The sequence below is a fragment of the Podarcis tiliguerta genome, assembly GCF_965153285.1.
Source record: "Podarcis tiliguerta genome assembly, chromosome: 4".
Classification (NCBI taxonomy): Eukaryota; Metazoa; Chordata; class Lepidosauria; order Squamata; family Lacertidae; genus Podarcis; species Podarcis tiliguerta.
Window position 1 is genome coordinate 72,231,625 of NC_139537.1, and position 23,266 is coordinate 72,254,890.

A 23,266-nucleotide genomic window follows, 5' to 3' on the forward strand; every position below is an offset into this window, starting at 1 on the left:
GTGAAGGGCCTTTAGGCCAGTTCAGATATCACTTGTACAATTGATGCTAGGGGTTACCTGCTCCTGAAAGGTAGCAGTCTGGCACCTGCACATGGCTCACCACTGCATCCAATTAATTTCTGTGTCTTATCATGCATTATGTCAAGATGCTTCCATTCAACTGCTTTAAACTGACTGCCGGTCCATTTCATTGGATGAGGCGCCAAGTTCCAGAACCGTAGAAGAGGAAAATGTCCACCTAGATACTCTGCACACGCCACTCATGCCTTAACGTTTGTTTTGCCTCCTTAAGAAAGATAACCCTCCTCTAGCCCGCTGACCATTTCAAATGACAGTCCTAAACATACTTACGAGGCAGGATGCCCACTGGAAAACCATGTGACCTTTCTATAGGATTCAGCTGCAGTGGTACCTTGGGTTAGGTACTTAATTGGTTCTGAAAGTCCGTTCTTAACCTGAAACTGTTCTTAACCTGAAGCACCACTTTAGCTAATGGGGCCTCCTGCTGCCGCTGTAGCACGATTTCTGTTCTCATCCTGAAGCAAAGTTCTTAACCTGAGGTACTATTTCTGGGTTAGCGGAGTCTGTAACCTGAAGCGTATGTAACCTGAAGCGTATGTAACCTGAAGTGTACGTAACCCGAGGTACCACCGTACTCATTGCTCTTTTCAGTCGGGTTGACAAAATTGCTCACAGTGGCTGTGCTAAACATGGCATATTTAGAGAAAATGACAATACGGCGCTAACAGTTTTATTTCCAACCCCCTTCCTAACAATTCCCTGAATCAATTATTTATTTATTTATTTATTTATACATACTACTGCAGCAAACTGGGGAACCAAATGCAGTGCACCTTCCACCAAGACATCAAGATCTCTTTCCTGAAATCGTCGTCCCTCACCTCCAAGGAATCCACCCGCTGTTCTCTTGCCCAGTCAACCAAGTTGGAGGGGGGAGGAATCCTTCTGCACATACAGGAAAATACATCTTCCACCTCACAATTTTAGACCGTATATACGGATTAAAGACACCTAATCAAAAGTACCTTCCTTGTGGGGGATTTTGTGAAAACACTGACTAGGGTCTCACTACACCTAGGGGGCTGTGGCTCAGGGATGCTTCGCAAGGTTCAATCCCTGGCGTTCCCAGAGAGGACTGGGAATGTCCCCTTCCTGAAATCCTATACAGCTCAATGGACCACCGCTCTGACAGCTGCCCATACCCTGGTTGAAAACAAACAGACCCGCCCCCCTGTTAACAAACGCGGCTTGAAAAGCCAGGTACTTACTCCGGAGGAGGGCCCGGGGCTGCTCGTCGAAACAGCCAGCCCCTCTCGGGGTGGGGCAGAATCCTTCGCTCCCTCCCGGGGAAGAGGGCCAAGGCTCCTGTGGTGGAAGATGCGTCCTTCCCTGCAAAAGCCGGTGCCCACCCTTTTGCAGCCCAGCTGGGGCCACTCCTGCAAGCAAGCGGCCGGCCGGGCGCGCCGTCTCCACCGCCGCCCTCTTCTCCTCCCCAAAGGGAAAGAAGGCCCCCCCCCCGGGGCCTGAGTCGCTCAGCGACCCGCCGCCGCGTTCCTCTCATGCATTGCCCGCCTACAGCTCCGCTCCTCCCACAGACCCGCCACCAGGCCCTGCTGGTGCAGCAGCAGCGCGAGCCGGGGAAAGCGTCTCCCCTCAGCAGGCGACGCAGACGCGCAGCCCGGGCTGCAGCTGCATCGCCTTCTTTGCTTGCTGCTCCCCGCTTTGATATATATATATAGATAGATATATTATTGCCTCCGCAGCTGCAAACAGCAGTAGGACCGTGTATTCTCCTCAGCTTCCGTTGCCCGGTCCTGCTGCTCCTGCAGCAGCAGCAGCCTCCGCAGCCTCTTCCTCCATGTTTGCGCGCCGCCTCGGAGGTGGCGCCGTCGCGGCGCGCAAGCTGCGCTGCCTTTCCTAAGCAGGCGGGCAACAAAGGAGGCGGGGGGAAAGGAGGTGGGGAGAGGCGTGAGGGCCCGGGGTGAAGGAAGAGCACCTCCCGGGCACGACGCTGACTCAGCCCCCCCGAGGGGGCGGCCGAGGGAGGATGCAAAGGAAGCCTCGCCCGCCACGGCGAACAGGCCAATTGCATGTGATTCTTGCACGTATGGTGAGCCGCGCAAGAAACGATCTTCTGTACGCGGTGAATGGTAGAAGGGAATCTCATATGAAACTTCAGAATGATTAAAATCTATTCAGGTTTCAGCAGTCAGAACGGCAGTAACAACAAAGGTGGTCAAGGCTTCAGGGACAGCGTGGTTGAAAATGAATGTTTTTAGCAGAAGTGGAAAATATATTGCATTTGCTGGATAATTAAGTGAGCTTTGGGTAAGGAATGCTTATGCATAGGCACACGGCAGTCCAGTGCATGGCTACTCAAAAGTAGGTCCCATTGAGTTCAATGAGGCTTCCAGGTAAATGGATGTAGGACCTACTGCAGACCAAATACAGATACAGGGGCATTTCTGCGTTTCTCCTGTGAAGTGCCACACGTAACAGCAAATTCTAGTATGCAAAAGTACATCCCCCAAGAAGTATTTGAAGGTGCCCAAATACTTTTGGTTAGGTTGCAAGACTAGGTGAGGCACTGGCCTAATCCAGCAACCAGGTTCTTAAGGAGATCTGTTGTGATAGCAGAGCATCAGTGCCTAGGAGCAGTCTACCTCTGAATACAAGATGATCGGAAACAACAGCTAGAAAGTGCTTTTGCACTCATGTCCTGCTTGTGGGCTTCGCCTCCATTATGGGCTGAGTGAGTGCCATCTATTTGGCCCCAGTCCCTTGCCCCAGAGGACTTCAGTGGGCCCTGCAGCCTACTAGGCAGAGATGGAAGGGGGGAGCTCCTTGGGGCTATGAAGTGCAATGTAAATATTCCAAATAAATGAATAAATAAAGCTGAGGTTCATATGGCTAGCTCAGAGACCCTCCTAGTGTAGCCTTTTTAGCCTCGGGTGAGAAGAGCTTTGCGCCCAGGACAGGGAAAATGGGAGTCAACAGACACTCAAGGAATAGTTTCAGAGAAAAAGCTTTATTTCTTCTTCCTTCCAGGCTGGTAGAAGGAGCAAGTGTGATAACTCACAAGCACGAGTTCACAGCCATTTGCACAGAGCATATATTCCCCTTCAGTTCCCTCCCCTTTCTCCTCCTCCTCAAGAGTCCTGCCCCATGTTGAGTTTCCTGAGCATGAACAGAAAGCTCCTGTCTTGGGAAAGGAGGGTGAGAAGCCAAGGGGGTCGAGGAGCCTTGCAGTTCAGCATGTCTAAGATGTGTTGCTAGTAGAGTGAGATAAGAGTCAGTTCTCAGGCTTGCTTTGACAGAGCCTATTCGTTTGCTTTTGAAGCCTTCTCGTACTGATAAAAGAATAACATTTTGCCTTTGCAACAGCATCTTGTAAGAAAACAGAGGAAAACTTTAGCTGTGGATTTTTAGAAGAGAGAAAATGAATTTTGGATAGTTTTGAGGCCTAGTGTGACTTCGGGCCTAGGTGGGGCACCTGTCCTCACCTCCTTCACTAGCATAGGCCAACAGCAAGTAGAAGCTGCTGTCTGCCTGCTGTCTCTCCTACCAATTTTCCATGACAGGTTCTGTGGGAGAACAGAGCATCTTAGAATCAGGGGGCTGGTCAAGTCAAAGAGGTAGGCCACTGCCACCCACAATCAAAAAGAGATCCCTTCCTTGTTCTCCTTAGCTTTTCCAAATGGGCCATGTCCTCCTGCCAGGTGGTCCAGCCCCAAATCTAAGCTCTGCCTCTTAGACTCTCCTCTAACTTCTCTGCCTTTGCTGACTCCTTGTCTTCTCCCTGCAAAGCTGTCCTCAGATCAGGGGCATCTTACCCATAGAGGCTAGTGGTGCGGGGCCTCATCCCCGCCAGAGGAGCCGCCCTCCAGCTACTGCCCACTTCCTCCAGCCCCGCCGGCAGTGCCGTCCTCCCTAAAAAACTCTAGGAGACGGGGTGGCGCCGGAGGGAGCTTTGTACCATGGCACTGGATATGCTTAAGACAGCCCTGCCTCAGGTAAAACAGTCAATCATCAGGAGCAGAGTAGGGTTCCTCACATTTGGGGCGGGCCTCACTGAGGAGGCCCCCAAACAGCAAATTCAGATGCTCTTCTACGTCCTGTTTTCATCCAAGTGGGTCCATGGAGAGCTGTGGATATGGCTAAAGGTAAAGGGACCCCTGACCATTAGGTGCAGTCGTGGCCGACTCTGGGGTTGCGGCGCTCATCTTGCTTTATTGGCCGAGGGAGCCAGTGTACAGCTTCTGGGTCATGTGGCCAGCATAACTAAGCCGCTTCTGGTGAACCAGAGCAGTGCACGGAAACGCTGTTAACCTTCCCGCTGGAGCGATACCTGTTTATCTACTTGCACTGTGTTGCTTTCGAACTGCTAGGTAAGCAGGAGCAGGCACCGAGCAATGGGAGCTCACCCCATCGCAGGGATTTGAACCGCTGACCTTCTGATCAGCAAGTCCTAGGCTCTGTGGTTTAACCCACAGTGCCACCCGCGTCCCTTTGTGGATATTGCTAAAGGTAAAGGGACCCCTGACCATTAGGTCCAGTTGTGGCCGACTCTGGGGTTGCGGCGCTCATCTTGCTTTATTGGCCGAGGGAGCCAGCATACAGCTTCCGGGTCATGTGGCCAGCATGACTAAGCCGCTTCTGGCGAACCAGAGCAGCACACAGAAACGCCATTTACCTTCCCACAGGAGCGGTACCTATTTATCTACTTGCACTTTGACGTTCTTTCGAACTGCTAGGTTGGCAGGACCTGGGACCGAGCAACGGGAGCTCACCCCGTTGTGGGGATTCGAACCGCCAGCCTTCTGATTGGCAAGTCCTTAGGTTCTGTGGTTTAGCCCACAGCGCCACCCGCTTCCCTGTGGATATGGCTAGGTGTGTGTTAATCTGGGCCCTGCTAGGCTTACACATCCATTGCACTCAGCAATTGTTTTATGTTTTATGCATGCGGTAGAGCAGCCATGATGGATTAATATGGATGTCAGTACGCCCTGCCTGTCTCTATCCCTTTGTGCACATTCTTCTTCTTGTTGTTGTTGCTTTAGGTAATGGAGACATTTTGCCAGTGCTTCACTCCAGCCAGGCAAAAGCACATGAGGAGGGTACATAGCAGTGCCAGTGAGGGGTTTGGCCTGGGGAGAGCCTGAGGGCCTGATAGCAAGACCTGGAGGGCCACATTTACACCAGTGCTCTATTGAATGGCAGATTCAATTGGACGCAATCCTGCTTGATTTGGGGCTATTGTTTTGGTGTTTTTCTGAGATACATGTTTACATGATTGTGATCAAGAAGGGCAGACATACTGTACTAGAAGCTAAGCCCTTGAACTGTCAGTCATGGCCTGTGGGAGTCTGGTGTGTGGTCTGAAAGGCTGACAGCCTCCACCTATTCTCATTTTGCTTCATTCTAAGTTGGGCTAAACGTAATTGTTTAACAGACAGAAAATTTCAATTTTTTTTTACTAAAGCGGACATCTGAGATATGCCAACATCTGTGCAATTGCATTAGGTTCTCTGCATGCATGCACATATTATTTTAGCTCTCCATATGCAGTCAAGTGGAAGTTCCCGGCCTCTTCAAATCTTCCTAGCTGGAAGGTTTGGCCACTGGCCTAGATGGAAGATGGAAGACAAAGAACAATTTGTGACAGTTTTTCTCACTATCACCACCACTCTTCAGTAGTATCGCTTTGTGGTTGTTAGTGGTCCCTGAAAGATTATCTAGCCATACACTTCAGTGTTTACTTGTTAATGCAATTAATCAAGCAAATTTCTTGAATCCTAAATCAGGACAAATATGCCTTTTGCCTTTTGTTACTGTGTGGACTTTCTGCACAGGGTCATTTTTTGTAACTAGGCAATACTCAGGTTCACCCATAGGTGGACCTTACGCAGAACTTGCATCATGTGTATGTTGCATATTTTCTGAATTTGTTTATGTGTATGTTGCATATTTTCTGTTTGGTTAATGTCAGAAATCCCAGCTCTGACGTTCTGTTGATTCCAAACTAGTACAACAAACTGATAAGTATACAGTGAAAGATCTGGCCAAGGTAAATTAATTGCACTAGAAATATTGATTTAAACCTATTTGCTTTCCTTAGCCCAGATCAGACTTGCTTAACTTAGAGGAACGGAAGATAATCTTCTGTTGACAGAAGGCACCAAGATCCAACAGACACTCCCTGCTGGATGGATGGAAGGGAGGTGATTTTTGCTGATTGCCCCTTGCCACTGGGCTGCTTTGGAGGGTCTCCCAGTTCTCCCTGGCAGATCTGTAGGGGGCACAGAGTGCTGAAGCCAGACAGGAGGGGGGAAATCAGTAAAAATCTTCCTCCCTTCTCTTTTGTGCAAGGAGAATTCAGCTGAGTACAAGTGTAGATCTAGCAACCCATTGCAAAAGAAATCGAACGCAATCACTGAAGTACTAGCCCAGGGCACATCAAAAGCTCAGTTACAAGTTAAAACAAGCAAGCAAAAACCCAGGCAACCCACATTTCATTTTTCTACACTTTCCATTTTGAAGTGCAGTATTGAAAATAAGCATTCCAAGTCTGCATCTGCATCTCAAACAGCTTGTAGATATTTTAATTGTTTTATCATTTGAATGCTTGCCGCACAGGCTCCTTTGGAAGGAAGGACAGGATATAAATTAAATAATAATAACAAATGAAGCCAAACTCTCATGGAAAACCTATGTTCTGAATCATGTTCCACTGGATTACGCTAAATCTCCAGCAATAAATTGGATATGTTCAAGGACACTGTGGCCAATTTCTTGCCATCTTCATCTGTCAGCCTATCTATTTCCCACTGTTCTAAGTAATAACTATCCTCTGTTTCTGCTCAGTGCCTTGCTGCTAGCCTGGAATTGAAAACTTCATTACCAAGGCAGGCTATTTTCAGGCAATTCTTCTGGTTGCTGCTTTTATACAACCCAATGCACATTTTCTCAGCATATTTTTGCTTAGGCAGTAAGGTTTAATTAGAGTATATGAATTGACATAATAGAAATGATAGGAAATTTAGTCACTTATTTAAAAGCATTTGTAAACCACTTAATATTTTAAATGTATCTAAGTAGTGTAATACACACACATATGTATCATTAAAACAAAAAGACAACCTAAAGCCAAGTTTTTAAGAGTAATAAGCATATAAAAACAAATAAATTCAACATATCAAACAAGGTCAAATATTTTGAGTCAGTGAAAGCCTGGGGGAAAAGATAATTTTTTACAAGATGTCTGAAGCAACATGATGGTTGCTGCTTCATGTAAAAGTAAAGGGTGAAGGGACCCCTGACCGTTAGGTCCAGTCGCGGACGACTCTGGGGTTGCGGTGCTCATCTCGCTTTACTGGCTGAGGGAGCTTCCGGGTCATGTGGCCAGCATGACTAAGCTGCTTCTGGAGAACCAGAGCAGCGCACGGAAACGTCATTTACCTTCCCGCTGGAGCGGTATCTATTTACTTGCACTTTGACGTGCTTTTGAACTGCTAGGTTGGCAGGAGCATGGACTGAGGAACAGGAGCTCACCCCGTCGCAGGGATTCGAACTGCCGACCTTCTGATTGGCAAGCCCTAGGCTCTGTGGTTTAGACCACAGCACTACCCGCGTCCCACAAAGCAAATGTAGCTATGACATTACTGATAGTAACTCCAGCATACCCTTTCTTGGAAGCATTTTACACAGTACAAACCTAGGCTTGCTCACTCAAAACAGGGAGCCACAACCAGTCTCAGGTAATTCCACCTTTATAATCCATAGGTTTTCCAATGTTTATTTGCCCTGCGACAAGCAGCTGGTAGAGACTGCTGCATCATATATTTGTTGAACATCCATATCCCAGTGAGGAATGAAATCTCTTGCTAGGTGGCAGGAGCCTCTGTTCATGTCAGTGGAAAAGAGGGGCAGAGCAATGGGGCGGAGAGGGGTCAGCAAAGGGCACTATGTCACAGTGTACATTATGGCTTACACCATGCCCTGACCACTTGAGATGGACCAGGGTTCTAGTGTCATGGGCTGACCTCACTTCACTTCCACTTTACATTTCTTAAGTGTACACAGATAAAATTGAACAACCTGACCCTATGTACAGTTTCTACTATGCTCCTAGGCCTTACAGGTGAGATAGGACGGCACCCTTACGTATAAATCTAAAAATATATATCATGTGGCCCATAGTATTTTCTTTCATTACATTTTTGTCCACTCTTCTTACAAGGTGCTCGGCTCCCTGCAATTTTATCTTTACAACTGGTCTGTGAAGAAGGTTAACCTGATGAGCAAAGACTTGAGCCTAAGTCTTCTCAATAGAACTCCAGTTCTTTAACCACCACACCACTTGGGCCAACAAGTTGAGACTTGAGTCAGACAACCAGAGACTCTGATCGTCAATGGACCATCTAGGATTGGGAGCACAGCCTGTTCTGAATGAGGTTGTACTCCCTCTGAAGGAGCAGGTCTGAGGCTTGGAAGTATGCCTGGTGCCAGCATTGCTCCCTGATGTTCCAGTGGCTGCTGGAGTCAGGAGTGCTTTTGCATCATTTGTCTCCCTTCTCATAGGAAAGAGAGATTGGCTGCAGAAGCACATGCCTCCTATGCATAGCTGTTAACCTTCCCTTTTTTTTGCGGGGAATTCCCTTATTCCAGCGCCGTTTCCCGCTGCTATCCCAGATTGTTAGATATCCCGTAGACTGTGCCCGGGACAGGTGAGGCTGCTGATCCCTTATTTTCGAGGCTGCTGATCCCTTATTTTCAAATTTGAAAGTTGACAGCTATGCTACTATGCACCTTGACTTCTGGATAAGCTTCATTTGCTGCCTCACCTTTCTCTAGCCCCAAAGCCATTGCGAATCACATGACTGGAAAACTCTGTGATGCATATGCTAACCTTTTTGCTGAATTGTCTTGAGAATGGGCCTTTGCTTCTGCCTCCATTTCAAAATGGTTCCTATGTTTAATCAGAGACTGTAATCAGAGTTGAGATAGCAGGGAGGAAAGTTTATATGAAGTCTACCAAGGGTGATAATGGTTGCCCCTTTTTCTTATTCCATCTAATCTCTTCACTTTTGCAAGTTGCATGTGGCTGGGGGCAACAGAATTACCAACCTGATTTCCAGCATCATGTTCTCCACAGGGAAAGTACAAGAAGTGCAAGACCTCCCCAAGGCATTATTTCATTTGCAGAGCAAATGCAGCTCATTAAAACTGATGTGCTGCTGGCGAGGCCATTGACGATACTGAACTCTCAGCACACACCTTTGAAATGGAATAAGTGAGGAAAAGAACCTATTCTGATTAAAGGAAACAGTTTAAATGTCTTATCTGGTTAAATTGCGGTTTTATAAATTCCAAGAACCATAAGCTAATTTTTAATGGATGTTCAGCAAGATCAAAAACAAAAGCGTCAGTTTCAAGGCAGTATTTTGCATCCACAAAATGCCTCCAGGAATGATTCCTCTTGAGTGTATGCACATTAAATTATGTCTGAAATGAGGCACCATATCAGGGGTTTCAAAATGATCACGATTTCCCTCTAGAATCAGGTCCCACAAAGTATGAAAGCAGAAGTAAAGTGGGCTGCTACACCCAGTTGTTAATAAAACCCAGACAGGCAGATGGCAAAAGGCAAGGCACCCACAGAGGACCTTCATTGTGTAGTTTGCATCACATACTGAAGACACATCTCATTTCCCTGACCTTAGACACTTAAGATATAGATATTTTAGGACCCACTCTGTAATTCTGATGCCTGGGACCAGATGTAATCAGATCAGCTTACATAGCACCTTCAGGTAGCAAAGGCTGCTGTAGAGAAGAACTGTGTTCTACGAGTTCCATTCAAGTGGTCTATATGGAAAGGTTAATCTGTATTTGAATGACAAAACTGACTTATTCCCCCCACTCAAATAATGGAGATTAAGGTCAGCAGCACTGGATTTTCCAAGCAAGCTAAGAAGACCCTGGCATAAGGCCTATGATTTACATAATATGGTGCTGGTGTCTATTTCTTCTCCACTACAAACTTTTCAGTTTAAGGATCCTTTTCAGCATCTTTCCCTTAGGGCTTTTGGTTTTCGTAATACAACACTTTTTTTTTAATGATAATGCTGGTGCTGAAGAAAATAAAAAGTTCAGGTGGTCTGCCAAGACCTCCAGAAATTTTCATGTGGTGGTCTACTAAAAGATAAAATAAGTTTGAGAACTACTACTGTAGAATTATTCTATATTCCATGACCTTAGGGTACGTAATCACATTACAATTGATGTCACTGATCCAACATCTCCAAGTGGACTTCATGCCTGAATGGAGATTTGAACCCTGATCTCCCAGATCCAGCACTCTAAGCACTACACCACAGTGACACTCTTACACAGCACTTTGACTCATCTTGTGTCTAGCAAAAGAAAAAAAGGGGGATAGGATTTTAACAGATCATAAACTGCTACAATTATATATTCAGTTTCTCCCTCATAATCCTCATCGATATCTAGCAAGATGCCAGCAGCACACCTTGTATGTACATTGTACATCCTGTTCTTGGGCAATCTAAATAGTGACCTGTGATTCACTCTAATCTTCTGGTAGATCCTGACCTGCTAGTTGGTAATCCCTGGATTTAAAATGCAGGGAAAAAATGCATTATGTAAAATTGCCTTTAGATTCATTGATAGCTTGGTTGATCTACAACCAATATGGAATTATTGCATTTAGATAACTCAGTTGTACTAAGTTGACATAGGACTAAGTTGACATTGACTAAGCTTAGGCAATGTCCAGCATATAAAAAAATGTTATGGTATCAATACAGGCATCACTTACTGAGGGCTCGATCACTCAGTGTCCCAATTTACGTAAGAAGGAATGGTTTATTGGTACAACCTTGACTGAAGAAAGATGTAGGTATATTTTGTATATTATTTATTTAAAAGATGTCTAGTCCACCTTTCAGCAGGACTCTGAGTGGTTTATAACAAGAAGATGAAATGCAAAGTAAAATATAATGACAAGTTAAGAAAGAAAAGTAGATGAAAATAATACATGAAAATGCTTGGGAGACTCAAAAGTATTTGTCTGGTACTGAAATTAAAACAGTGTTGGTGCCAGGTAGACCTCTCTAGGGAGGGAATTTCACATACAGAACTCACTGATCACCACCCACCATAACCTCTGTTCCTGGGCAGGTTGGTGTACAGCTGGAGAATCAGTGGTTCCTCACTCCTGCGGCATAAAATGGATGAACAGATTTTTCAAGTAAGTTTCTTACTGTATCTGAGATTATACTGTAAATTCTACAGTATTGGTGTAGAAAACATAGAAGAAGTATTGCTTAAAGTATCGGGTACAGTGTAGAGGGTGTGGAAGAAGGGAGGTTGAATTGTACAAAAATCACACACCTTCCCACTCATCTTTGAACCGCCTCTTTTGAATAATTTAAAACGATTTGCTTCCTGTCATTTTATATATTTTAAAAAATAAAATAAGTTTTAAAACGTGACTTCAACAATCAATAATTATGTACCAGCTTTGAATGATCACTGATGACATTTTTGTTATCCGGCACACATTTTACTGTTAATATTCTTTATCGAGTTTCAATTGAGTACTGATATTACAGAGAGGCTGGTTTTTATGTCCAGCACATTTTATCTAAAGTAGAGATGTGGCTGAAAGGGCTGCATATTGATTTATAGCATTACATATTGCAACGCTTTCAAGTATAAAGGACTTTTAAAAATTCTGCAGGGAAGAATTTATGGGACTTTGCAACTGAAAGGTTGCAAATATATACAACTGTTACCTTGCATTCTTTAGGGACATTTTCCTCCCGCCTTTAGTCGTCCATCCCCAAGATCTTTCAGAAACGTTCATTCTGTATATTCTTCCTCTCGGAAACTTGGCTAATGCGTAGTTGAAATCGTTGTGCGCCAAGAGCCGAGCAGGGAGCAATTACTTCCTGAATGAAAGCGCAGCGTGGCGCTTAATGAGACAACGAGGAGCCTGCGAGGTGCTGATTGGCTCTTCTTCCGAGGGGAAGTTTGTTACAAATAAAGATGCTTCTCGAGTTCGGGAGAGTCAGACAAAGGCCGGGCAGCAACGCGGCTGCCTCGTGGGCTTGGACTGAAGATGCAGAAACTGTGTCGGAGAAAGCCCAGCCTGTCTCGGCCGCTGAAAATGAAACGGCACGCGCCTCCCTTCCCCTTGATCTTCGTTATCTACTGCGTTTGCACCGCGCGATTCACCTCAGGTAGGAGCCGAGTTCCCCACAATGTGTATTATTTTAGATACTTAAGACTTTTTATACAGCGTCCTTCATTATGTCTATGGATGGACGATCTGGAAAGTTTACAGCAGAACTGGGGGGAAATGGAAGAAATGCTTCGCAGGTTTCCTGTCCGTCTAACGAGAGGTTTCTTGGTTGTAAGCCAAGCTTACTTCTAAGAGGAAACTTGCCCAGGAATCTTGTGCGTGAGGGAGTCAGAAGCTACTGCTGTAGCAAGTAAACAAAAAAAAAAGGGGCTTCCTTTAACTTTTACTAATCTGGCTCAGTCTTTAAGAAATGAGCAATAGCTTCCCCGCGCGCACAACTCCACGACGGTTTTTGCGTGAAGTGGAAGAATCCTCTCCTATGGAGGGAAGAGCATTTGGGAAGTTTTCCTGATCTAGTACAGTAGTAATCTAAGAGTAAAAAGGCTTCGAGCTTTTGCCACAGTGGATTAGGGTTTCCACCGGGGTCTTTCTCTCTCCTCAAAGAGGAGGAAAGTTGTAAATGAAAGAGCGGCCAATCACTTAAATAGGAGAAGCAGAAGTAGAGCCTCTAAAATTTCTCTCTAGATAAAGCTCTACGTGGTCAAGGGAGTTTGTTTTTAATAGTACAGTTAAAAGGATCCGGAGACGGTTCAGAAGCTCCAGCACCTGCGATGCTCTCCAAGGTGCTGAAACGAGGATGACCGTCTAGTCTCTTTATAAAACGTGTTGTATTTAGCACAAAGCCTGAGAAAACGTAGGTATCGGGACACAGATTTAAAACAAAACTTAAGCGTGTGTGAATTGTGAGAAGGGTGGTAATAAATAGATGTTAAGTTGGTGTGTGTGTGTCTGTTTTCTCTGTGAGGAAACTATGTCCAGTTTCATCGTCATCTATTTATGCCATTCTGATCTACGGACTATTAAAAAAAAACTAATCAAAAGAGGCTAATTATCACTGTACTGTGTAATAAGTTTTTTAAAATGTGCACATACACACTCAAAGAGTCGACCGAAGACAGAAGTACAATTCTCTTAAGTGCGTTCTGTTGGACTTGCCCTGTCTTTCTTTAGATCCTTATGCAATTAAGTCCCGTTAATTAAACCCATGCTGTAGTGTATCTAATGCTTTCTTACTGTTTCTCTTTAACAGGATTTCCACAGCCCTTTGATGACTATCTAGGCGAATCAGACATTCCTAAAAGCAAGGTATGCAAACTTTTTAATAAATTTCCATGCCTGTGCTTGGAACACCTATCCCAAAAGTGTGTGAGATCCCATGGGAACAGTGAATTCTACCACTATTATAGAGGGAAGGCAGCCTGGTATATGCCTGATGCATGTAACAAGAACAATTGGTTGCTGCATCCCCATGTTCACTGCAGGAACAAAATCTGTTGATCTAGTGTATATATAAGCTAAAGAAAATCTTCAAAAATGTTGCCAATATAATAAACTTTCCAATTTCTCTACCCCACTCCCTCCACTTCTGATTTAGAGACTAGCATGGTGTTTCTGTCAGTAGATGGAACTGTCTGAACAACCCCATGTAAAAATAAGTTGTAATCAATTTTCAGTAGCATAGATTAGGGGTTTTCGAAGTTTCTATCTCCGGGGCAGACATGAAAGGGTTTGAGGCCCGCTAGTCACAAAATGGAGGTGTTGTGAGCAGTGGATGGAAGCAGAATTTGACATAAACACGACTGACATAATTTTATTCTGATACCTAATCACTCTTTGCCACAGCAATTTCTTTATGGTGGCAGGGAGTTTCATAGTTCACCATTACTCAAACTAAATAAAGACTCTGGAGTGTGATCTTGTCAGCACATTGTGTCTCTGCTCAAACATTCGCACTGGCCACTGATTTGTTACCAGGCCAGATTCAAGGTGTTTTTATTAGTGTATAAAAGCCTCATTAGCTTGGAACCAGTTTACTTGAAGAAAACCACCTTATCGTTTATGGGCTCACTAGACCACCTTGATCTGTTAGAAGTTGCACTTTTAATGTTTTGTTTGACTCTTGTGGCAGCACTCTAAATTAAATAAAGATTAATTTTATGGCCAAAATCAGACATAGTGGTTTTATATCAAAACAACTGCAAAATATGTAATGCTTGACTAACTATGTTTGAAAATAATTTATATTAGAATTATTTTTAAATTTTATGTTTGTATAATTACCTTTATTTTTTATTATTTGCTTCAAACACATCAATATTTAGTTTAAGCTCTTTTTGTCTTCTAGATCTGCCGTTCTGTTATGGATCTTTGTAACTCCATGTTTAATGGCATGCAGATAGATGAGGTATGATCCGATTCTTTCTTTTCTCTGAAAACTCTGTCACAGTATTTATGTAGTTAAGTAATCATCAGTCCTCATGTAATCTGATATGCTTCTCCTCACTAGGAAAATAATCAGGAAATATATAAAAGAGTAAGTATTTATCTTTCTTTATAATATGCACAATACCTGTTTTTCTTTAAATAATGCAACATACTAAAATAGCTCTTTCTATGCAGTTTTTATTTCACTACTCCAGAGCTCAAGATCCAACATATCCACTTAAAACCGGGGTTAGTATTTTAACATAAGCATATTTTATATTTTATACATCACAACATACAAAATTGTATAGAACAGTATATAAAATCTTTCACGTGCCTTGAGTGTATTTATTAGCGATGCAAGCCTATGCATGTCTGCTTGGAATTAAGACCCATTGAAACCAATGGCACTTATTGCGAAGGAATTGTGCATAGGATTGCAACTCAAGTCCACAAAGGGCAGGCTGAACCTTAAGCCAGGCAAATAATGTCAAATAAGATTTATCTCACATCTGGACCATACATTTAAAGCACTCTCATACCTCTTCAGCGGTCCAGGCTTCCCCCAAAGAATCATGGGAACTGTAGCTGTGTGAGGGGTGTCCTAATAACTCTCAGGGCTCTTACAGTTCCCAGTAATCTTTGAGGGAAGTCATGATGGTCAAAGTGGTATAAGAGTGCTTTAAATGTACAGTGAGGAAATTGACAGGATCTGAAAAAATCTTGCAACTACATTCATAAGCGCCCGGTAGGGTTTTAGACAGCCACCAACGGCACACATTCCCTTCAGTGTAACATGGGAACCATCTATCAAAGGGGGGGGGGATGAAAATCCATTAGCCTAATACAACCCTCTCTTTTGAACAGTTAGTGAATGACTTTACCCACAAAAAGCTTTAGCAATGACTTTATTAAATATTATTATTTTTTTATTTAGTATATCTCTGTATGTATACATATATAATTAGTAATGGTTATTCACTTCATTAAAACAATGGCAAGAAGTGTGCTGAACCACAGTATGGCCCAATACATGTTTGACCTGAACAGACCCCACTTAGTTCTATGGAGCTTTATGCCTAGCGAGTGCGTTTAGGATTACAGCATGAGGGATCTGCTCCTAATTACCCAGCATCTCTGCACTGCTCTACAATCCTGGCAAAGCCCCCAAGAGATGTTTTTCTGGCTGCATCTGAAACTTCTTGATAAACTTATTTTGGGACCTCATATTTGGAATGAGCCAGTTCCTTATAAAGTCATCTATGTTGAGATGATGTTACAGGTAGATTAGGAATGTCACTCTGTCAGTGAACCATATAGCTGTCATCTAGGCTTTACAGATTTATCTTTCTAATTTTTGTCTTTGCATAAAATTGGTGTTCATGATATCTCTTTGTTACAGTCTTTCCCTGTGCATCCTTTAATGAGCCTTGCTCCAAAGCTCTCGGAGAGGAGAATGAAAAGATTCCTTGATCCTGTATGCACTCGCTTCATCCATAGTATTTTGTGGCACAAACACTTCATTTTGACTTTTTCCTTTTCTACTAAAAAGCCATTGTACTGGTGGTGAAATTGTGTGCATTTGTCTACTCTCATTTCCTTCTTATCTCCCTTTCGTTTTCTTAAAACATTCTATCATCCCCCCCCCCCGAATTTCCTTATTGTACCCCATTTTTAAAGTTTATTCCAAGTAAGTCACAACCATCATTGTCAATGTGACTATTCCTGTTAGTTAATTCTTCTAGTGTTTGTGAACTGCTAGGCACATACATTATCCCTACCCAAAGGATGGTCAATATCTCCAGTATCACTCCTGTATTGGTGCTGAATGCTGAAGCAACTTTGCACAGGGCGTCTGCATGCAGGAACATACTGCACTGTAATATCCTTAACTGGTAGAATAATTCATTCCCAGTGCAGTCAATTGCAACGTTTTGTTGACTGACATCTGTAGGAGACTGGGTGTAGCAGATACAAAAAACCCCCAACAACTCTGTAGCAATGTAAACTACCAGCTGCATCATTTGACTAGTGTAACATTCAGTGAAAATGTAGAGAATGGTACTAGGAACAAATTTACAGAATAAATAATAGCACTTTCAAAAATCAATACTAAGATCTAACTTTCCATTTGAGCTTTGGTGTTGTGCTCAAGAGCATGATCACGCCATTTCCATTTAAGAGACAGAAGCATGCGCTATATATGTTGCTTGGCCAAAGAAAAACCTCAGATGAATTCAAGGTGTTTAGCATTCTCTTTCTGTTTCCAACATTGCCTGTGGTTTTGTGTTTCGAATGCTTTAGCCTAATGTCATGTACTGGAGCAGTCTGCTAGCTTCTGCTGAAATGCATCAACCTATCAGCATGAGGAGATGATGAAATTAACATGCACTATCACCTTGCAGGAATCTCAGCTTGCAGCCGAAGAATTCAGGAAGAAGGTAGGCTTAAAATGCTGGCATTATTGTACATATGTGTTACAAACAGCTCCCAATGCTCAGTTAATTTGTTTTGCCACCCTGTGAGCTGTTTGGGTCAGCATATCAAAGAGACAGAAGGCAAGGAATGGCAGGGGTGATGCCAGCAACACAGTAAATGTTTAAATGCTCTGCCCTTTGCTTCTCCTACTTTGTTGAGTGAGCACGGGGTAGACTCTTTATACATTCAAAGCAAACATAGCTATGATGGTTCATAAGAAAAATGGGAAGGAGGTGGGAATCACCCCAAACCAGGCAAAGATTTGCTGAATTTGGGGCAATTTTGCCCTTCCTTAGCAGCCCTCGGAATGCCACCCCAAATTGTTCAGGGGGTATCTCTAACCTTCTTAATATGCTTAATGGGGGTCACAGTGTCATCTCTATCTTCCTCTTCTCCTTGTTCCTATTTCTCTGTTGGTGGTTGCTATACTAAGGCTGCAGTCCTAACTTATCCACCACCACCCAGCTGGTGGGGCTTTTTTGGAATGGCAGGGCCACCAGTGCATCTGAAGCCCTGCTGCTCAGAAAGTCTGTGGTGGAAGAAGGAGTGCCAACTTGATTAAATTATTGGGGGGGGGGGCAAGTAAACCCTGCCCCACATAATCAACCACATGTCGCGGTGCAGGGCACAATTTGAATGGCAACGCCCATCAACTTTGGGGAGCCTGGCCCCCTCAACTGTTTTATGGGGGGGGAGGGACTTTGGCCTCCTAGGAGTTGGCTCCTATGTGCGGAAAGCAGAGGAGAGAATAATGCGCCCAGATCCATGTTCCTGGCTAGTGCACCAACTGGACCTGACCCTGTCACACAACAGCAGTGAGACCAGAGCTCAGGATCCAATGGATCATGGACCAGCCTCTTCTTTGCCCCAGAACACCTCGTTGTGGTGTTTTCCTGGCTACCACCCATCCAGACATTCAGCAGGTTGAAGCGGGAGGTTAGAGCCAAAGGAATGATTCTTGTGTCACATCCCTTGGTAATGGGTGGCAGGAGCCAGCTTAGTCAGGAGAGCTGGGTGGAGGGATAAGTCTACTCATTCCAACTGCCCTCCCCAGTCTATTTTCAATGGGGTGAGTTGGATTGCTTTGACCAGCTGCCTTCCTATGCATATTTACTGAGGAGCGATCCCCATTTTGAGTAGACATGCACTTGAACCCCCTATATTGCTGGGAGGAAAGTTTTGGCTCTGCTGGCTGCAGGATCTCATTGGGCCCCACTACACTGCAGTATTTCAGAACTCCTGACCTATGTCAAAGTGCACAATAGGTTTAGAAACATTTTGCCAAGTCTGCTTTATTTCTTTCCTTTTACAGGACATCTTGGATACCTTGGGCCGACCCTTTTTTCTCTTCAGGGTATCTAACTTTATTTGTTCATTATCAGAAAAATAAAATTGAACCATACATAGTTTCCCCTCTTGGTATAAAAAAATGAAAATTAAAACAGCATTTATAAGGCCTGCCTCCAGAAACACACACCATTATATCAGAGCTTTCCAAACTGTGTGTCGCAGCACGTTAGTGTGTCGGCTGCAGTGTGTAGGTGTGTTGTGCGAACGCTGTCCGCCTTCCTCCCGGGGATGGAAAGGGGTTAGTTTAACCTTCAGTTTGCTAGTAAAACTGAATTCTGTGTCGTGAAATGATGCACGTCTGAAAAGTGTGTCACCAACATGAAAAGTTTGGAACGCTCTGCATTATGTGATACTAGCATGTGTTAAAATCTACAGTTCACCCTACACTGTGGTCTCACTGTAGATTGCATCGGGCTTCCTTACCGCAATACAATATATTTAGTGGTGCTATCAAGGCAGCAATTGGGGCAGGAGTCCAGTGGCCCACTCAACAGAATGAGCTGCAGCTGTCCCTCACTCCACAAATGCAACAGGACTGGGGAATAATACGTATTGACTATATACAGAGTCATTCCCCATTGTAAGATCATTCGGTCCAAAATCTAAAATTACTTAAGTGTATCACTGCATCTGTTTCTTATCCTAAATATCTAGAGAATTTAAATAATTAAAAAGCCAGAGGAGCTACAGAAACAAATACATTATTGTAATTGTTTTTTAGAATGTTTCAATTATTTTGGAATGTTGTTGCTTCTGTGCAAGGACTTTCACTTGTACAGCAGGACTTCTCTCCCTCTCCTCCCCTTACATCCCCTCAAATTGGCTTGTAAGGGTCTGAAGAACCCACAAAACAGCACACAGCAGGAGGAAATTGTTCCGCCTGGAAAGCTGGAGTGCTTGCGCAAATGGGACCTTCGTAATAATACAAATGCTTAATTGCACCCCAAATGTCTGGTAAAGAATTGCCCCCACCCACCCTTGCCATGGCTTCAGTGCAACTTATATGCTGCTTATATGGAGGAGTGCAAGCAGTAGAGGGCATCTGCTCACAGACCAGCATATATGAATGGGAGGCATGGAACGATAACCACATGCCTGCATGCTGACAAAACATTCTGACAGCCAATCGGAATGCAGCGCAGTTGTTCTAGTCAGCAAAGTGATGCTCTTTTGCAAACTCTCACCTTTGAATGACCTTGAGCTGGAGAAGCACCTGGTGTGCCGACAAAGTCAAATCTGCACCTCTTATTTTCTGCTGTTCACTTTGTGGCAAAGCTGGAGATTATGCTTCTCAATGTTATTTCATGAGTAACACTGCAGTGCGTTTAATTCATTTTTCTTTGCGTGTTAAATTTTCAGCCAAGGAATGGAAGGACAGTGGATAATGGAGGTGAATAGGCCAGTCAAGAGGTCGTGTATTTATTTATTTACAACATTCATATTTGATTGTGGCGGTAATGATGATATCTCAATGGGGTGCATGTATCCTCTCCTATAATAATGAGCATGGAATGACATGGATGTAGCTGATGGGGGGGGAGAATATTTTTATAAGCATGTTGACACCAGTGAAACAGTTCACATGTATAGTACTACTTCACATGTTGTTGTTTAGTCGTTTAGTCGTGTCCGACTCTTCGTGACCCCATGGACCAGAGCATGCCAGGCACTTCTGTCTTCCACTGCCTCCCGCAGTTTGGTCAAACTCATGCTGGTAGCTTCGAGAACACTGTCCAACCATCTCGTCCTCTGTCATCCCCTTCTCCTTATGCCCTCCATCTTTCCCAACATAAGGGTCTTTTCCAGGGAGTCTTCTCTTCTCATGAGGTGGCCAAAGTATTGGAGCCTCAGCTTCACGATCTGTCCTTCCAGTGAGCATTCAGGGCTGATTTCCTTCAGAATGGAGAGGTTTGATCTTCTTGCAGTCCATGGGACTCTCAAGAGTCTCCTCCAGCACCATAATTCAAAAGCATCAATTCTTTGGCGATCAGCCTTCTTTATGGTCCAGCTCTCACTTCCATACATCACTACTGGGAAAACCATAGCTTTTACTATATGGACCTTTGTTGGCAAGGTGATGTCTCTGCTTTTTAAGATGCTGTCTAGGTTTGTCATTGCTTTTCTCCCAAGAAGCAGGCGTCTTTTAATTCCGTGGCTGCTGTCACCATCTGCAGTGATCATGGAGCCCAATAAAGTAAAATCTCTCACTGCCTCCATTTCTTCCCCTTCTATTTGCCAGGAGGTGATGGGACCAGTGCCCATGATCTTCGTTTTTTTGATGTTGAGCTTCAGACCATATTTTGCGCTCTCCTCTTTCACCCTCAATAAAAGGTTCTTTAATTCCTCCTCACTTTCTGCCATCAAGGTTGTGTCATCTGCATATCTGAGGTTGTTGATATTTCTTCCGGCGATCTTAATTCCGGCTAGGGATTCATCCAGCCCAGCCTTTCGCATGATGAATTCTGCATATAAGTTAAATAAGCAGGGAGACAATATACTACTTCACATACTCAGGCACAATTGCTCCCCAATACATGGTCTGTGTCACTGGCATTAGCAGCGCCACTAGGGGCAGGTGATGCTGGGTTTCATCCCCTTCTTCAGTCATGTGATCACCATCATCAAAAGTTGACTGGAGCTGCACATGGGTCTCGTGCTACGTGATCTGGAACACCATGTGCAGCTACAGCACACAGATTTATGCTCACAGCACCCCTGCAGAGCACATCTGTCAGGAGAGGGAGTCAGGAACAGGTTGGGAATAGATCAGCGAAGTTTATTCTTTATTCAAAGGAACATGGTTGGCTCAGGAGACCAGGCCTAGTGAGCACAGCAACTCGTCCCAGTAGATCTTGCCTCTATGAGGCAGTTGTGGGGACTGAAGGTCCTCACCGTCCCACAGTTCCCTAAGTCTTCTCCTCCCCTGGGTCATTCGCAAGCCATCGGAGACTATATCGCCACAGCTGTCTTTACCCTACTCTCTTCACACTTGTTTTGGTTCTGGGAGACCAGGAGGAAGGGGAACTGGTCACAGCAGGAAGGGAAGACACCTTGGTTTCTTCACTAACCCTACTCATCTCTTCCTCTTGGCCCTCTGTCATCTCCAGTCTCTGCTTCTGTACTGTTCTCTACCACAGACTCCCCCTGCTCACTAAGCCCTGTTACTGTCTCAGCTTCCAACACTTTTTCCCAGTGTGCTCATCTTACCACCACCAGTCCCCTAGCTCTTAGCCTTCTTCCCTTGGGGGTTCTCTAGTTGGTGCCTCCCACTATTCCTCTGCATCCAGCCAGTCCATGACACCATTTCACAATCCATTACCTTTTGCATGAATCAAGACATCTTTGTAGAAACAGAATAGAACGTGTGTCCAAATGGCTGGGAAGAGTTGGGATTAAAGGACTGTTTTTGCCATGAAGGTGTTTGGACAAATAACTTTATGTTTTTTAAATGGTTTCAATATCTGAGATTGCTAATAAGATCCCTGCTGTGTTTTAAAATAATTTGGTGTTACTGCCAACTAGCAGTTTCCATGTAGGAACAAGAAAGGAGCTCTAGCTTTTAGAAGAAGACTCATTATGCCATATACTGCTATGTATGCCAACTTCCTCATAAGGAGTGCACTGACTGGAACTTCTACGGATCTGTGCTCTGCCTAGCAATGTGATGCATCTCCTGTTTGTTGTTTTTCTTGGTCATTGGTAGAAAATTACAATCCTTTTTCTACCAAAAAGCTTATTGCTAACTACATGTTTTAGCCTTTTTGAATCCAAGTGAGTATTTTTAATTTTAACTACCAGCCAGTTCAGCTGAAGTACTGGAACTCATAGCTGCTACATACAGATCATATTATTTTGTTGTACTGGTAGGCTTAAAGCTTTCAGAATTGACACAACTGCCCTAAAAATGAAGGGTCCAATCCAGTAGAATCATAGAATTGTAGAGTTGGAAGGGACCACAAGTGTCATCTGGCCCCAAGACCCTGCAATCTTTTGCCCAATGTGGGGCTAAAACCCACAACCCCGAGATTAAGAGTTCTGCTGTACCAACTGAGCTATCCCAGTACCAAGCCTTTCTGGATCAGACCAAAGGCTTGACTAGTCCAGCATTCTCTATTCACAGTGGCCAACCAGATGTCCATGGCATGCCTGCAAGGAGGCTGGACTGCAGCAGTGTTCTTGCAACTTGTATTGTCCAGCAACTGGTATCTAGAGGCATACTGCAGTAGTTATGTGCAGCCTTCTTGCAAGAGCATCTTTGCATGGAGGACATCATCTCCATTAGGTGATGGAGAGGGGAGGCTTCAGCAGTTGATTGGCGAATGCCTTAAGTACTTAGATTCCTTCAAAGACTAACTATTTTTCTTTCAGACTTTTCTTTCAGACTTCAAGGAAAGAGAAAACCCAAGGGTCACTTGACTTCCTCGCTCTATCACTTCAGAGTCTGAAAATAAACGTTTGGACTACTAGTCCGCTGTTAAGAGACATGCTCTTGAAGCCTGTGAAGTTACATGTAATAAATTTGCAGCCATAAATTATACCTGTATGGTTTCTCTGTGTGTTCATGCCCTCCCTTTATACCCCCAATCCCCATATGTACCCAGCTGAATATTCATCTAGGTTTGCTATGTCCTCATTCAGCAGAAACCCAAATGTGTTCTTTGTTAAAAAGAAATAATTACGATTCAGTGAATAGTTACTCAGATGTGTCTGCTTTATTTGTGGCATAAGTCACGATAAAGGGACAAGTTGTTGGGATGTGAATAGCTGCTCGGGGAGGATATATTTATTAGATATTATCCTTCCTTCCTTACGTTTGTGAGTTCA

General features: G+C 44.1%; 2 protein-coding genes across 6 annotated transcripts in view; one reads left to right on the forward strand and one right to left on the reverse strand.

Moving 5' to 3' along the window:
• CHST10 (carbohydrate sulfotransferase 10) overlaps positions 1 to 2,043 on the reverse strand; it is a 21,455-nt gene extending 19,412 nt beyond the window's left edge. Inside the window, exon 1 of one of the 4 annotated variants that reach the window (XM_083438041.1) lies at positions 1,777 to 2,043. The gene's annotated coding sequence lies outside the window, so the exon portion shown is untranslated. Of the gene's footprint in view, positions 1 to 902; positions 1,733 to 1,776 lie in introns of those variants that run through there. The other 3 variants (XM_083438040.1, XM_083438042.1, XM_083438039.1) reach the window with 3 other exon arrangements.
• NMS (neuromedin S) lies at positions 1,968 to 22,990 on the forward strand. Of its 2 annotated transcripts, XM_083438151.1 has the most exons (12): positions 1,968 to 2,131; positions 11,147 to 11,293; positions 11,855 to 12,287; positions 13,440 to 13,495; positions 14,535 to 14,594; positions 14,697 to 14,723; positions 14,810 to 14,863; positions 16,017 to 16,091; positions 17,020 to 17,055; positions 18,405 to 18,446; positions 19,802 to 19,832; positions 22,811 to 22,990. In XM_083438151.1, the coding sequence occupies exons 3-12, from the start codon at positions 12,167 to 12,169 to the stop codon at positions 22,885 to 22,887; spliced, it is 579 nt and encodes a 192-aa protein (XP_083294277.1). In that variant the 5' UTR covers positions 1,968 to 2,131; positions 11,147 to 11,293; positions 11,855 to 12,166; the 3' UTR covers positions 22,888 to 22,990. The 2 variants fall into 2 exon arrangements, with proteins under 2 accessions (XP_083294277.1, XP_083294278.1); XM_083438152.1 differs by lacking the exon at positions 11,147 to 11,293 and having other exon boundaries at positions 2,042 to 2,113.
• The last annotated feature ends 276 nt before the right edge of the window (positions 22,991 to 23,266 follow it).

Coding starts and splice junctions, on each gene's coding strand:
- NMS (XM_083438151.1), top strand. CDS start 12,167: ATGCAGAAACTGTGTCGGAGAAAGCCCAGCCTGTCTCGGCCGCTGAAA. Junction 16,092..17,019: donor TGAAAAGATTCCTTGATCCT/GTATGCACTCGC, acceptor ATCACCTTGCAG/GAATCTCAGCTTGCAGCCGA. Junction 17,056..18,404: donor CCGAAGAATTCAGGAAGAAG/GTAGGCTTAAAA, acceptor TTCCTTTTACAG/GACATCTTGGATACCTTGGG.